This window comes from Ochlerotatus camptorhynchus, unplaced genomic scaffold (assembly GCF_037179485.1).
Source record: "Ochlerotatus camptorhynchus isolate MF236.1 unplaced genomic scaffold, CSIRO-AGI_Acam_v1.1 ptg000295l, whole genome shotgun sequence".
Lineage (NCBI taxonomy): Eukaryota > Metazoa > Arthropoda > Insecta > Diptera > Culicidae > Ochlerotatus > Ochlerotatus camptorhynchus.
The window spans coordinates 72501-88220 of record NW_027040784.1 but is presented as its reverse complement, the minus strand read 5'-3'; the positions used below and the strand labels follow the sequence as shown (position 1 = coordinate 88220).

Below are 15720 nucleotides of genomic sequence, written 5' to 3'. Positions count from 1 at the left end.
GAGGTTGAGTCTAAAGAACTCTAATTTGGGTAATTTTTTTATTTCTGTGTACACAGAAATTCAAAACAACCCAAAATTAAGTTCTTTTCACTCATCTCCCATGTTCCGTACAATAAGCCAAATTTGGGTAAACCGACTCAAAGTAGTTTGCATTTAAGCACGGCAAAAAAAATTACCCATCGCTAAGTTATTTTCAATTTTTTCTACCCAAAATTAAGTTCAATTAACTCAAATTTGGGTATATCGCATATTACTCAATTTTGGCTTCTCGTACGGAACTAGACGGTTGAGTCGAATCTTTTGTTCTATTTTTGACAACAATAGTGAGAGAAAATGAAAAGGGCTGAGGTCAAATAACTCAAATTTGAGTTTAAAAAACCCAAGCGGTGGGTAGTTTTGTTTTCTGTGTATATAAAAAATGTGTATTTTACACACATTTATGTGTTTACGCTGGTTACCGTGCATTTCTCAACTTGTCACTCCCAACACAGTTTACCCATTTTTGGGTAGGTTCAGTTTGGACCGATATGAGTGGATTCTACTATCATGTCGATTACAAATATATTTGATCAAATTTCAACACCCCTCGACTAAACTGACAAACAAGACCGTTAAAAACAAACGAATCAAATATGGACCACTTAGGTCTGTGCCACAAATGAGAAAAACAAACGAAAATAAAGAAAATCGAATTTTGAGCAAATCGGCGGTGTTGATAAAAGTGATTTTGTAAATTAAATCGTTCCCGTAAATTTGCTTCCTGTAGATTAGAACATTTACCGACGATATTCAATAGATAATAAAGCAAAATGATATCGGATGCTTTAGGTGATTTGGAAAAATGTGTAAGTAGCCAGATACGTTTCGTTTGAATGAAGTTTGACGGCATCATCGGAATTACTGCAGGTAGATACAGCGGGATCGCAGCTCGATTCTCTGGCACTTAAGATTACCGACGTCGAGAAGAATCTGGACGACAATGATATGGAAGGCTTGGAAACTGGAATGATGGAATTGCTAGAATCAGTCACCGAAGTGAAAAACGAATACCAAAATCTCCGCAAGGATCTGCAAGAAGTACAGCAACTACAAAAGGAAATGACATGTTCGCTCAGGTATCAGTTACGCACTATGACACAAACTTTCCATGTATTAAAGAAAAAGATCGAAGCAAACAATCTACCCATAACATCGCTTCCACTTCCATCGTCATCCACCAAGCAAATCCCCCGAGAAGGTGGAAACATAGCAGCAAAAACACTTAACCGTAACAGGAATTGAAACTCATTTAGCTTCATCAAGCAGTTTTTTTGTTTTTGTCGCCTGTCGAATAAGTTGGCCTGCAGCATTCTCCTCCTCTGGACTGATTATGTGTGTATCACTTTCTTCCTGATCGTTGCATAGTTGCGTTTTAGTGCTACCTCCTATTATTATTAGTTGTTAGTCATCTCCATTTCATCAACAACTGATCGCAATCGTAATAGAAGCTGCCACAAATATGACAAGGCCTGGCGAGTTAAACACGGTCAGCTCATATCTACATCTTTCATCTTCGTGCAATTGCAACCCTTCACCTTTTCCGATAGGTATATTTAGAATTAGTTTATGATAATGTCGCGTTCTAGGATAAGCCACTACTCGCTCGTACAGTGAAATACCGGCAAATTTCCCCAAATGACGAGAAAAAATCCTACCAACTGCAAAGCTTTTAAACTCTTCATCTATTATATGTGAATTTTTGTTTTTACACAATAATGTTATTTATTTGCTAGTATATAGGGAAATGAAGATCATACACTACTATCACCCCTATTCAGTATTCCATTCGAAACGGAATAGAGAATAGGGGTGTAGATATATATTCTTTGTGTGTTTACGAAAAGCTAGCCAATGCATCGCAAAGGATACAAAGCTCCAAAAAGGAAACCTAACATTCTATCATCCAAGCAAAACGAAAAAGCTCTTTCATCATATTCATGACATATTACAGCATTGACAGCATTGTTTCGTGCTTCTTTTTTTGTACAATTTATACCAGATCTTTTGGAAAGTCTGGAAGACGAAACATTCTATGTCTAGATACCACAGATGACTGACAAAGATAGTGCCCTCTTTTTGTGGAAGCTGGTATGTATGTGTGCAAGAGTGTCTGTGCGAAAATCTTATTGAAAGGCTAAGAAGGTACTAAAAAAATCAGTCCGCTGGAGAGCTGCTCTCCGACCTATAACATTTAGATCTTTTCTTTATCACGACGTTAAACCATAACCATCACCTATAGATGATTTCTTTTACTCAAATCATCATAACTGCATATGCGTGCTATGTTGATAACGTAAGGTCGCCATTCACCATTCATGCTCCCGTCACCGCTCACTGTATACGTATTATCATAATTTGCATACAATTACAATTAATACCAATAACTCCCTCCCCATGGACATGGAGGTTGACGGTACTGAAGCAAAGGGTTATGTTTAATTTCTTTATATTTGCAACGATGATGATTTCCCATAGTGACACATATCACCTTCTTAATGCTTCAGTATACTACCCATAATCGCATATCAGTCCCATCTTTGCTTGATTTCCTATCCATATGGGACTGATATGCGATTATGGGCAGTATACCTCAAACGATTAATTCTTGGTTGTTAATAGAACTTCCTTGATGCAATCGGCTGCTTCATGCAGACTGAGCAATTCTGATTATAGTATCAGATTTGTTCTGTATACAGAGGAACTGGGAGGGCTTATTAGAAACTTCTCACCAATAAAGTAATGACCTTCTAGTAAATTTTGCATATCATTTTATTAATATTTTATTTTATTTAAGCATATTATTTTTGTTACAGTCAATTAGCTAATACAATACAAGAGATTTAATATTACTTGCTCGGTTTTGCGTAAATAATCAATATGTATTTTGCTTGTAATTACCTTTGAATTTTTTTTTGTGATTTCAAAATTTTCCTAGTTTGGTTAGAAGTTTCGAAGCTAACACATGTCCACAGGCCTAATAGAAAGATAGACAGACAAAGCGTATCATGAAGAATAGTTGCATGCAGGGTTGCTTCCACTCACTTTCTATAGATGAGTGATTTTCGGAGTTTTGAATTCGTTAGATGTTGTAATGGAGGTTTGTGTTGTTGGATGCGGGAGGGTCCAGTATTGCCAGCGTACCTGGAACTCGTGAATGTTGTCTGTTGTCAACAGGTGTGGACGTAGCGACCAAAAACCACGACCAGGTTCGCGGCTTGATTGAAGAAGACAAATTCGCGTTGTTACGGCTTTATGGTCAGAAAAACAGCAAACATGCGCATCAGCTGTTCTCAGCTGACTTCGTAGACCCTGGCTAACGTACATACGGTCTAGGCGAGAAGATGAGTTGTGTGTAATGTACGTGTAGCCCGGTATATCTGGACAGAGTTGTTCCCAAACATCGAGGAGCTGCAGCTGCTGTACGGTTGCGAGGAGAGCGGGGCTGTGATTGTATCCCGTTGCATCACGTTGCCGTAGAACACAGTTGAAATCGCCAGCTATCAATGTGTGCTCTGTGCGATGTCGGAGATAGTAAGGTCCCGGTTGTTTTGCCACATTGGCATACGTGTACGTTTTTTGCACAAGCAATTTTTTGTCTTGTACACAAGAGATGCCATTGTGTATGTCACACTCGTTGACTGACCGTCGATAGTGATGTTGCGCTTCACCATCATGCGCGCGATGCGAGCGCCAGTGGGACGCCCAGCAAAGCGATATTTGCTATCCCATACATGATCGGTGACCGAGAGCACTTCACCGTAGGCGCAGATAAATTCAGTAATTTGTTCGTTTGTGATACTTTCGGACAGGTCCGTCAGCTTCACCTCAACCGCCCGTCCTCCATTGTGATCCGAAGTTTATAGGTTTTGCCGTCTACTTCGGTCTCGTGCTTGTTGCCGTGCTCTGCTACAATTCTCCGCGCTAGCTCTAGGTTGACGACCTTCACAAAGGCGCATCCAAATACTTGGCTGGAGACGAAGAATGTCACGGACGGAGTCTTAATCTTAATTTTGCTATTTCCCTAGTAGAAACGCGAAGGTTAGAATTGCCCGTCACGACGATATAGTTAAAGGGCGTAATTAACTTTACCGTAATACGAGAAGTTCGGAGCTTCTTTTTTAGAGACAATTTCAAATGCGTGTGCACTAGAAATTATCTTACCTTCCATACAATGAGATAAGGCTGGGAAGGGACTAGTACCATACTACGTTGTGGCCTATCTTCCACTTTCCGGGAGACTTATTTCATTGGAGGAAATGCAAAAGGCTTCCAAAATAGTCTTTTCCTTGGTTAAAAATTCTCTTGCAACTCAGAGAGCCAAAAGAGAATCAATTCCTCAGAGAAGTTGATTTCTATTTCGACTGAAGACTGGGAACGGCCTAGTACCAAACTATGTTGAGGTCTATGTTCCAATTTCCGAGAGTCTTAAATTGAATAGAAATATTTGGGGATAATTTTCGAAGTGTTCACATGAGAAGTACAACTACGACTGAGTAAAAGCATCGAAAAGCATCGTTTATTCAGTGAATCTGGATTCCTTATATAGTAAAAATTTAGGCCTGAGTTTCCCACTTAAGGGGGTATTCCCGATCTTTTTTTTTCAAAAAATCAAATTTTTTTTTTTCACGTTTTTTTGTACTTTAGACTATATACTTTCATCCCCCCAAGCCGTTTTCCGATCAGCGAATTCGGTGTCCAGGCATAGCTGACTAATGGTAAGAACCCCCAAATGGTTTTAACTAAAGTCAAAACTTTAAACGCGTTTTTCTCGAAACCACATTTTTTTTATCGGGCGAAGATTTTTCTCAGAAACTATAAGAGATATTGACTTGAATCTTTGCGCATTTTGTTCCTTATTAAATTCTTTGGAGCTTCTCCCACTTTCAGCCAAAAATATTAACATTTAACATTGTTTGAAGCACCTTAAAGTTGCAAAAAAGCGGGCTAAAAATCGCCTGTTTTTTCATATGGCCGCCATTTTGTTAATTTGCAAGATTTTTTGCTGCCAACGGGAGAAGCTCCAGAGAATCTTATGCAGATTATTATTTCATCACGAAATCTGTTTCAGATGAAGCCGTTCCAGAGAAAAGCCTTCGCCCGTCCAGGCGTTTGCGGCGAACAGGGGTCTGTTTGTCGCCATTTTGTGACGTCAATAATGTCTTTTTTTATGTCGAAAAAAATTTATTTGTAAACTTTAATGTTCAATAAACAAGAATCCCAAAGAGTTAGGCGCATTACTATTCATTTTCTTTGAAAAAAAAATTAATTGAAAAACAGGCCGAAAAAAGGCAAAAGATTGGGAATACCCCCTTAAGTCTAAGGCAAAAGAGAGATGCCAGATTTTTGTTCATCCTAGTTAGGAGTTTTCCTTTTTGCTTTTCCATTAACCAAATGTAACCATACGTGGTCTATAAATTTGTTTAACTTAGCGTGGGTCGTTTTACTTATTTCATTCTTCGCTCAACTGGTCCAGCCGCTCTGTAATACACAAACATATTTTTTTGGTATCGTTTTTATTACCTAACCTCAATCGTCGCTCTGGGTCTCATGCTAGTCACCTTGCCAGTTCTATAACACGGCTTCTTGCAGTAGGTTATTTCCAACTAGACGTTGGTCCTTTACCGCTATTTTCGTGGGACTTGCTATCGCCTATGAACGAATCCACTTGAGATCGCATCATGCTGTTCTTTTTCTTTTAAGCATGGTCCGCCTACACACGCTCATAGCATTGATCTCTCCTTGCTGAAGATTCACTAGCTGAGCCGGCGCGGTTAAGTCGTGAATGTTGTATTGAATTTTCTTACTCTCCTGCCACGCTCTTATTAGAAGGAAAAGGGATAGAGCCGTTATAGCACATTCGATCATTGGAAACTGTTTTTTCGGTATTCTTTGTCTATTTGTCCTTCCGAGAATAATCGTTCTGTTTTGGTTCATGTTTTTTGCTACTACTCCAAACCTAACAAGGTTTACTAATTTGATGATTATTATTGTTTTGTTCTTAAATTTACTGTAAGCTCAATATCGCGTTCGTAACAAAGAACTTCTTCGTATTGTAGACCCAATTCGGTAGCAACAAAGTCATGAAGCTGCTCATCGTAGGATGGCTTCTTCGGCACGTTCGAATAATCGATGCGAAACGTGTTTTCACGTCGAACACTCATCGCGGCGATAATCGCGACGAAAAGAGCACGCGAAAACAACCATTAAAACGAGGCGAACCGAAAATTGAAAAAAATATAGCTTGCGTGTGGCTTCTAGGGAAATAAAACGTCTGCTCCGCTTGGAAGTTGAGCGCTAACTGTCATAATGAACACATGGTCCAGATTTTTAAGATATTTATCTGGTGAAGCGTTGCTACTTCCGAATAACACCCATCCTAATTGGGTTTTTGGAGCGATAGGTTCGTTGAATCCGCCACCGCTCTCTTCAAGTGTTTTGAAAAGATAAGCGTGTGGCAGTCCCAATAGAATGGTAGGATTTGCCTTTTTATATGAATCGAGTGGAATTCCCTTAAGATAGGGATGTTTTTATTTCATTGTTCGGGCATCTAGTGATTGTACGGGTAAGGAGAGATTCGACATGGTATTTAATTCCTTTAGCAGGAATCTTTTCCCATTCGCTCCCTCTATTTTTAACTGCACGACCCTGCTATCGACTTCGTCTTGAATGTCGCCGTTAGTCCAGGCGAAAGTTACGGAATTTGGATTTCCCTTTAAGTGTAGTTCGTCCGCCGTAGTTTTGTTAATCAAACTGACGGAAGATCTAGAGTCAAAAAATATATGTGTTTGTACACTGTTATCTTTATTAAACAAGGTTATCGGCAGTATCTGATAGAAAACTCTGGTTTGTTTCTCCTTATGGCAGTTAACATGCGCTGTTGTTCTGTTGGTTTCCGTTTTATTGGCTTCTTCCCCTCTGGTATGCAATAAGCGGTTGTGGTTACTCTTGCATTCGTTTATATTGCAGATCCTTTTTGACTTGCAATTGTTTACCATATGGTTTGATCCACAGCAGGAGAAGCAAAGTTGTTTGTTTTTAACAAAGTCTCTTCTTTTGTCTACATTCATTTTTCTAAATCCCTCACATGTTGTTAGTTTGTGGTTTTTCCCGCACTTGAAGCACTTAGAAGGGCTTCTTATGTCGTGATAATTTATTCTGTCGGGTTTTTCAAATTTGAACGGTTTATCATTCCTGTTGCCCCTGTCTGCTATCAGCGTGGTAGCTAGTTTCTCTTGAGGCTCTAACCAGGCATAAAATTCGCTGACGTTTGGCGCCAGAAACGGGTTTAATGAGGTAGCTTGCTCCTTCTCCTCGTTAAGGTACGCCAGCCCACTTTTGGTAGAGGTAATTAGGAAGCCTTTTGGCTAGATCCCTTACTAATCTGGGATCGTTGAGGTATTCCTCATGATCCAGACATTTCATATTTATGACTAGATTTCCTATTGCGGAAATAAAGTCTATCATCGTTTTTGGCATGTCGAACCTGGGATTTCCCAGTGGAAGTACCTCTTGCAATAGTCCATTATACACTAGTTCGACACTACCGAACTGATTTTCTAACTTTGTTATGATTGAATTCACATTGTTGGAGTCTATTAAGAGCGAACTTACTGCTCTTAATGCTTCACCTTTGAGACTCTTCTGTAAAGGAGTCAAATTTTCTAAATCGGAAAAATTTCCTTGTTCGGTAGTTTCCAGGAAGGTATGTTTGAACCTGGACCACACTTTATAATTTCCATCGAAATACGGCAGTTCCATTAGGGACTGTCTTAAAACTTGGCGCTCAGCCGGGGATTTTCCACCGGTATTTATTTCTTTTATTTTGTCAATAATGGCTTCAAAAACTTCAACCTGAGGCTCTTGTTTGGTTTGTTGGGATGAAACTTCAGAAAGTTTAACTACCTTTTCTTCTAGGGCCTTAAATTCGGCCTTAATTTTAGAGCACTTGATGCAAGACCAAGGCTCTTCTGATTGTGGTTGGTGGGTTAACTTTCCACAAGACAAATGGAACCAGCGATGACAATCATCGCATCGAACCATGTCTTCCGCGTTATCCTTTTGTTGTCAAAGTTGACAATTGCCATTTTTATTTACCGTAAAGTTAAAGTCCATTTTTTCTGGTATTTTTCTTTTATATATAACTTTTGGATGTGTTTTAAAAAAACACTAGTTAACTGTACTGAGGTCTAAAACCAACTGAACTGATTTATTGAATTATATTATAACCAAACCTACCGAAGCCCTATCAATCAGCTGAGTAAGATAAATTTAAAGAGGGAACGTGGTCGCCGTGTTGCTGTTGCAAGGGCGACAAAACTGCTGAGGTGTCTTCCGTCGTTGGCGGGTCCAAGGGTTGGTGACATCGTTAGTTGGTGGTGAAACTGCTGAGGTGTCTTCGATCGTTGGCAGGTCCAAGGGTTGGTGACATCGTTGGCTGCCGGATGACCATTTGCTGATGTAGGAATATGCCTTACTCGTTACTGAGCTACCTTAGTGTTGCTGGGGAAGAATTGCTGATGCTTGGACTTGGGTGCGGGTTAGTGATCGTGCTAACTGCTATGCCGATTGCTGAGTCTTAGTCGTCGTCATCGGCGTTGGTGTTGTTGTTGTTGTTGGTATGGATGATGACGATGATGACGATAATAGAGATGTACCAATGAAGTGATTGGTTGCTGTTGTTGCTAATGGTATGGATGACGGTGATGATGATAATAGAGATGCACCGATAAAGCGGTTGGTTGTGGTCCAAGAGGGTTCGTTCTTAACTACTCCCCCTTTTGAAGACGAATCGTCCCGATTCGCTGAGATGCTTCTGGTTTCGAGCGGTCCTAATTGTTTAGACTCCTTGGATGTTCCAATGTAAAGAGAAATTTGTTTGCGTCTCCTTGATATCCAAAAAAGGCCTGTAATGATACTTAAAAGGATACAGATTGTCGACATACTTAGTGATGTGTATGTCCGGATGTTGTGTTCCTTTGTCAATGTTTCGATGTAGTGCCTGTTTCTTATGTGGATTTCATCGATGTTACGAACTTCCAGGGTCTTTTCGTTAATGTGCAAACCGTTCAGAGGCATTACAAATGTCGGTTCTGACTTAAAGGCTTCGACGTTGTTGTATCTGGTGCCATTTATAAAGATGCTGCAGTTGTGAAACTCGATCAAATATGTACCGGATATGTTTCGTTTGGTGAGTCCACAATTCGAATCTACTTCGATGTCCTGAGTGTTTGTAGTTACGATATGATTGTCCGTGATTCTTCTTATCTCCGTAGGCTGAAGGCATTTTACGAAAGTACAATTTCCTGATAGTCCTCTCAGCAAATTTGAGTAGCACGAGTCTTCGGTTGCATCTATGAGGTTGTTAATGTTACACAGTCTCGTCTTCTCGATGTTTAGGCATTTCTCCTTGATGAAGTACGTCTTGTTACCATTATGCAAAGCAACACTGGCTGGTGGTTTCAAAATTTTATCTGATATTGGAAGAGGTTCTAGTAAAAATTCGGTATACGTAGAGTTTTCTAATCTTGGAATTGAAACTATAAATATTATTTTTGAATTGTTATAATATGCTGATAAATCAAGAAACTCGTAGATTTGCTCTATGCTGTGTGGTCTAATATTTTGCTGTTCTAGGATATTTGAAACAAATCCTAACTCTTCGACTGATAGTATTTGTTTTGGAATAATATTTACTTTAGCTAGTTGCACTGATTCAAACAGATCTTCAAGGTGGGTCTTCAGGTTATCTAAGTTGTAATTGATCTTTATAATTTCCCTGAATATTTTAAAATTTTTGTTGATTTCTGTCCCTAGCAAATTTAATAGTCCTCTCTTTCTTCGTTGCTTTGGTGGAAGACTGTTAAAGATGCTATAAACAGATTCATATTTTGTTTCTAGTATTTTTACATGTCCGTAAAATTTGGAAAGTGTCGTATTCCTTGAATATTCGTGAGCAGTTTTCTAAAAATAGGGTCGTAATTATCCAATTCTATGATGTGAAAAAGTTTATGACTGCCTAGTTTTATAAAACTGCTGCCTGTGTCTATGGTGAGAAGGCCAGTGTTTTGTTTCAGGTTCTGGATATGGATGGATTGTGGATAGGATAGTTGGATATACAGGAACGCAATGATTGTGGTTAAGAATATCCGAATTGGTATCATCTAAAAAGAGAAAATAGAGAGAGTTAGAATTTTGAAAAACTATTTCCGGATACGGCGAAGTTTTTCTTTGTGTAATCGTCGTTTTTTTGTATCTCTGTATGTGCGTCTTCTGTTATATTTAACTTGTATTTGCTGAAAACGGTCTTTAGTTTTAGATTTAAATCCTTGAATTTTATTGTATACCATTTCGCCGCATTGTAGAGTCGGTGGTTTTTCTCTACTGCTGTTGTGGTACTTGTTTTGTTGGTCCTGTGTTTCCTTGAGTTTTAGTGCTGCTTCATCGTATAATTTGTCCCTTAGCTGGATCATGTTATCTATATTCAGAGGTCGCTCTTCTCCAGTTTTGATTCCATAAAAGATTTCGCGGGGCTTAAGGTTGGTAGCTGTATGGATACTATTATTATAAAGAGTATGTACATGCAATTAGAAATTTCTCTTTGTTTGATAATTCTCCGTATTTATGTTTGTTGGAATTGAAAATTTCAGTTATGGTGGAATGGAATCTTTCTACTATTCCATTCATTTGGCTATGGTTTGAAGGGGTGAAATACTGCTGTATATTCAAATCTGAAAGCAATCCTCTTACTTCTATAGATTTTATGGCAGGTTCGTTGTCAGAGACAATCATTGACGGGGTGCCATACAGGGTGATGTATTTGAGAATCGCTTTGCGAACGTCTAGAGAATTTGTCAACCACGGAAAGGAAAATGTTGGGTTGGGCGATGTAAATATCTATATGAATAATTTCGAGGGGTTGTTTGGGGATCGGCGTTTCTCCGAGTTTAATTCTGTAGGGCTTCCTTTCGTACTTTGCCCTATTACACATTTCGCATAGAATTATAAATTTTCTAATTTTTTGTTTCATGTTTGGGAAGAAGAATCTTCTTCTTATTTCCTCAAGATTCTCGCGAATACCTCTATGAGCAGACTCATGAGTATCTTCTATTATTGAGTTTTGTTCCTCTGCGTTTGGTAAATCGATTAAAAGCTTTTGAGAAATATAAATTTTAAATGTCTTACATCGACTGAAATAATTTTTGAAGACAATCTGTAAAGATTGTATTACTGATTCTGGGCATAAAATACAATTAGATCTTCTCGGGTCCATGTATTCCTTAAAAATTTGAATCAGTGAGGAACACCGAAAGTAACTTTCGTTATTGTCCGCCGATACACGCGAGAAAATATTTCCTCATACGTTTCGGATTCATTAGGATCGATTTTCAATATTATTTGGTTGTGAAAAAGGTTTATGGGTTTTTCGGTACATTGAATAAATTCGGAGTCATCAGTGTCAGCTGAGTGTACTGTAGCTCCGTCTGAGTCGGAATCATCTTCATTCAAGTTCAGTTCGTGAGATATTCTTGATAGAGCATCGGCGACAACATTTTGTTTGCCGGGTCTATGTTTTATTTCGAAATCATATTCTAAAAGCTGTAGACGCCATTTTACGAGCTTTGTATTTGGAGTTTTGAGGTTTAGCGCGTATGTTAGCGGTTGATGGTCAGTGTACAACGTAAACCGTCTACCAAAAAGATAGGGTCTGAAATATTGTGTTGACCACACGATTGCCAATAGCTCTTTTTCTATGGCTGAATATCGTTCCTCTGTTTTTGTTAATGTTCGGGACGCATACGCTACCGGCCTATCTTGTCCTATAGGTCCTTGAGACAGTACGGCTCCCAAAGCAAAATGGCTGGCATCCGTAGTCAATACAAACGGTTTCTCAAAATCCGGGTATTGTAGGATGTCACTATGTGTCCACAGGTTTTTACATGTGTTGAATGTTTTTAAAAATTGTGGTGTATGTTCGACATTCTCGCCTTTTCTAAGTTGGGTGGTAAGGGGTTTCGTGATTTTTGCAAAGTCACGAACGAAGCGCCTGTAATATCCCAAAATACAAACAAAGCCTCTGAGTTCTTTCTGATTCTTTGGAATAGGCCAGCTTTGTATGGCTTCGATTTTGCTTGGATTTGGCTTAACGCCATTATCCGTAACAATATGACCTAGAAAAGCGACTTCTTTTTTCAAAAAATTCGCTTTTATCTAGCTGTATTTTAAGATTTACCTTTTCTAATGCAGTGAAAATTTTTGTCAAATTTTCAATGTGTTCTTGAAGGGAGACCGAGAAAATGCTGATATCGTCCATATAGACGAGACAACATTTCCCGATAAATTCGCGAAGTACGTTATCCATTACCCGCTGAAAGGTCGCTGGCGCGTTTTTCAGTCCGAATGGCATCCGTAAATATTCGTACAAGCCATGTTCTACAGAAAAGGCTGTTTTTTGAACATCATTTGCATGGACTTCAATCTGGTGGAAGCCAGATGCAAGATCCAAAGTTGTGAAATATTGGCATTTTCCAAGTTTGTCCAATATTTCCGTAATGTTTGGGAGTGGGTACTTGTCGTCTATAGTTTTCTCATTGAGCTTCCTATAGTCTACGACCAAGCGCCATTTTTGTTGTCCTGAAGCATCCAATTTCTTTGGCACAATCCATATTGGAGAGCACCAAGGAGATGTGCTGGGACGGATTATACCTTGTGAAAGCATTTTGGTTATTTGTTTCTGTACTTCTTCCTTGTGACAATAAGGGTACCTGTAGCTTTTCGAATGAACTGGGAGTTCATTATTGGTTTCGATTCGGTGCTTAATAACATTCGTAAATGTAAGATCGTCACCTTCCAAATAGAATACGCTAGGAAATTTAGAAATTAAATTAATTAATTTCCGTTTCTCCTCTTCGTTTAGGTGATCTATACGAAGTTGACTTCTCAATCTCGCGTCGATCGATGTATTTTCGAAAACATAGCCTGGTTCGTACTTGGGTACGTTGCGAACGATTTCAAAATTATTAAGTTCTGAAAAAATAAGTCTTTGAGGACTAATTTTGACAGGGACCTCACAGCAGTTCTTCAAAAGCACTGTAGCTTTATTGTTTTCAGCTGTGTAGAGTCCTGGGAGAACCATTACTTCTTCCGTTAGAGGAAGTGGGTGCTCGACGTAAAAGTCACCATTGGATACATTTGTTTTTAAGGATAATGTTATTTCTTCATACGCGTTCAGATTGCAGTTAAAGGAATCTGGGTATTTTCGAAGCATTTGTATCGAACATGTTGGGAGTTTAACGGCGGCGGTGGTGTAGTGGTAAGCGTGATTACCTCTCACCCCAGCAGGCCTGGGTTCAATCCCAGTCGGCGCCGCCGGGATGTTCTGAGGCATAACATCTCTGATCACGCCTTCCATCGGATGGGAAGTAAAGCCGTTGGTCCCCGGTTCATGAGTTGATGGGTCGATAGGTGGTAGGGTCCAGGTGTGGGAGCTGCCTTCCTGGCACGTCGGTAGCATTGGTGCTCAGCACGGAAAACAAAATCGACGGAAAAAAAAACAAACCAGAGGAACAAAAAATGTTGGGAGTTTTAAAGTATTTGATGCTGTTAAAATTTCGGCTTCCAGATCTCCAAGAGATTCGTAACCAATTAATCCATCGAAGAAGGAATGGAATTTCAAGGCGTAGAATTTCAATGGTTTTTGGAATATTTATAGTTCAACATATTTATCAATATTATGTTGTCCATTGATGTTTTTAACCTTGGTTGGAATACAGCTTTTTATTTCCTCCGATTTCATTTTTTCGGGATTTAAATAGTTTTTGTTGGCACCGGTGTCAACCAAAAACTTGAATTCGCCTAATGTTGTGGGTATCATCACGTACGGTAAGAAATTGTTATTCCCTATATGTTTTGTGTTTCCTGTGGCTCTGATTGAAAATTTATACAATCAATTTCCGGGTTTGATGTATTGCTTTGTTCTGTGCCAAAATCATTTTGGTTATCATTATGGATGGAGTTGTACTGATTTTCGTCATCATTACAAATGGGGTTATATTGGAAATAAGAAGGGTCAGAATATTCACTATAGTAATTTACTGGTTCATTCCAATGCATTTCATGCCATTGCGGACGATTCATGTAGTTCACCTGTCGACTTCTTATCGAGTGATCTACTTCCATTGGGGTAGGTCGTTGGAAACGTTGTGTTCCGGAATTTGGTAGGTTTGTGTTATTGGGTTGAGGAAAAGGTGGGTTTAATGGGGATGGTTGTTGGGGTCTTGGGGAATGGAGGGGGGTTGGAGGTAAAGCGCGTTGGAAAGGGTTTGGTTGGGGGGTTTGCGCTCTGTAGAAATTATTAGGGTTGACAAACGGTGGGGTGTATCGGAAAGGGTTAGTTTGTGGGGTTTTGGGATAGAAAGAATTATGTGGAAAAGGATTAGGTTGGAACTTTGGCGTATATGGAAATGGGTTGAAACTATTATTTTTTATTTGAAATTTATTTCGTACTGGTATAGGTGGTGGGGTGGGTTTTTGTTTATGATAATGGAAGTTTCGCTCCTCAAGGCATCTTCTGAGAGCGTCCTTCAAGGATGATGGACATTTTGCCCTTATAATTTGCCCAATTGGTTCGTTCAAACCAGCAAGAAACACTTTCAGGCCCATATCCTGATAGAATTCTTGATAGAGCTGGAATTAGGGCGTAACAACTTTTGTAAACAATGACTTCTCTCGATGTTATCTAGGAATTCAAGGCACGCTTATCCGTTATTGGATTTATGATACCTTGCCTTATGTAGATTCTTATGCTCTCCTTTTCATTTCATTTTGTGTCCGTAATCTTAACACCGGATCGACTGCGATCCTCGCTGCGACCGGCTGTCTGGTCTTGCTCTCGGCAATATGGTTGCAACCGTTGGTACTTATTTTCTAGGAATAGGTTTGAAAATTGAAATTAACTTGCTTGCAGCGATTTGGCTGCAGTTTTTGGTTTAGATCTTGACCTCCCACAAAGTTGAGAATTGTAATTAATTTGCCCGCGGCGATAATTTATCAGCAACTATTTTTTTGTTAAGCTGTCTGAAGTCTACTACAAGACGCCATTTTTTGTGTCAGTGGAGGACTTCTTTGGGACTAGCAGTATTGGCGAATTATACGGTGAAACAGAGGGTCGTATAATTTTGTCATTTAATAGTTTATTAACTTGTGTGTTGATTTCGTGTCTATGAATTGCTGGTGCGCGGTAATTTTTGATATAAACCGGAGAGTTATCAGACAAATTTATCTTCTGTTTGAAAAAAATTGTTGCTGGACTTCTTCTAGGGCAAATATATCATTGAATTCTGCACATTAATTTTGTAGTTTTTGTTTAGGTATTTCTGGTAAGCTGTTTGAATTCAACTCTTCAAAGAGCTTATTTATTCTATTATCAGTATTGGACTTGTCGTAACTGAGAATGTTGTAATTTTTAAGAGGTACATAAGTCCTTTAAAACTGTCTGCTAATGCGTGCAGGGTCATAATTAGTGTTATCTAGTTTGACGATATGACATTGAGAGTTTATAATTGCGTTGGCATTAAAAACTCCATGTTTAATTTCTCTGGACAGTAAAACGTAATCGTCCTTAATTTCCTCTTTAAAAATTTGTTTAAAAACTTCAGACCTTGGTGGCAAAATGAAATCTCCGTT

General features: G+C 39.0%; 2 protein-coding genes across 2 annotated transcripts in view; one reads left to right on the top strand and one right to left on the bottom strand.

Moving 5' to 3' along the window:
* Positions 1-674: 674 nt before the first annotated feature.
* Positions 675-3538, top strand: LOC135706928 (uncharacterized). Its single transcript, XM_065228612.1, has 2 exons — positions 675-845; positions 907-3538. The coding sequence occupies exons 1-2, from the start codon at positions 810-812 to the stop codon at positions 1279-1281; spliced, it is 411 nt and encodes a 136-aa protein (XP_065084684.1). The 5' UTR covers positions 675-809; the 3' UTR covers positions 1282-3538.
* A 1806-nt stretch (positions 3539-5344) lies between these two features.
* LOC135706921 (uncharacterized) overlaps positions 5345-15720 on the bottom strand; it is a 10985-nt gene continuing 609 nt past the window's right edge. The window contains exon 2 of the mRNA XM_065228604.1: positions 5345-9999. Within this exon, the coding sequence (XP_065084676.1) occupies positions 8596-9999 (1404 nt within the window). The 3' untranslated portion in view covers positions 5345-8595. The remainder of the gene's footprint in view (positions 10000-15720) is intronic.

What these genes read in the sequence shown, in the direction of transcription:
- LOC135706928 (XM_065228612.1), top strand. Translation starts at nt 810, where the DNA reads ATGATATCGGATGCTTTAGGTGATTTGGAAAAATGT. An exon ending in TAGGTGATTTGGAAAAATGT is followed by an intron (nt 846 to 906) that starts GTAAGTAGCCAG and finishes GAATTACTGCAG; the next exon opens with GTAGATACAGCGGGATCGCA.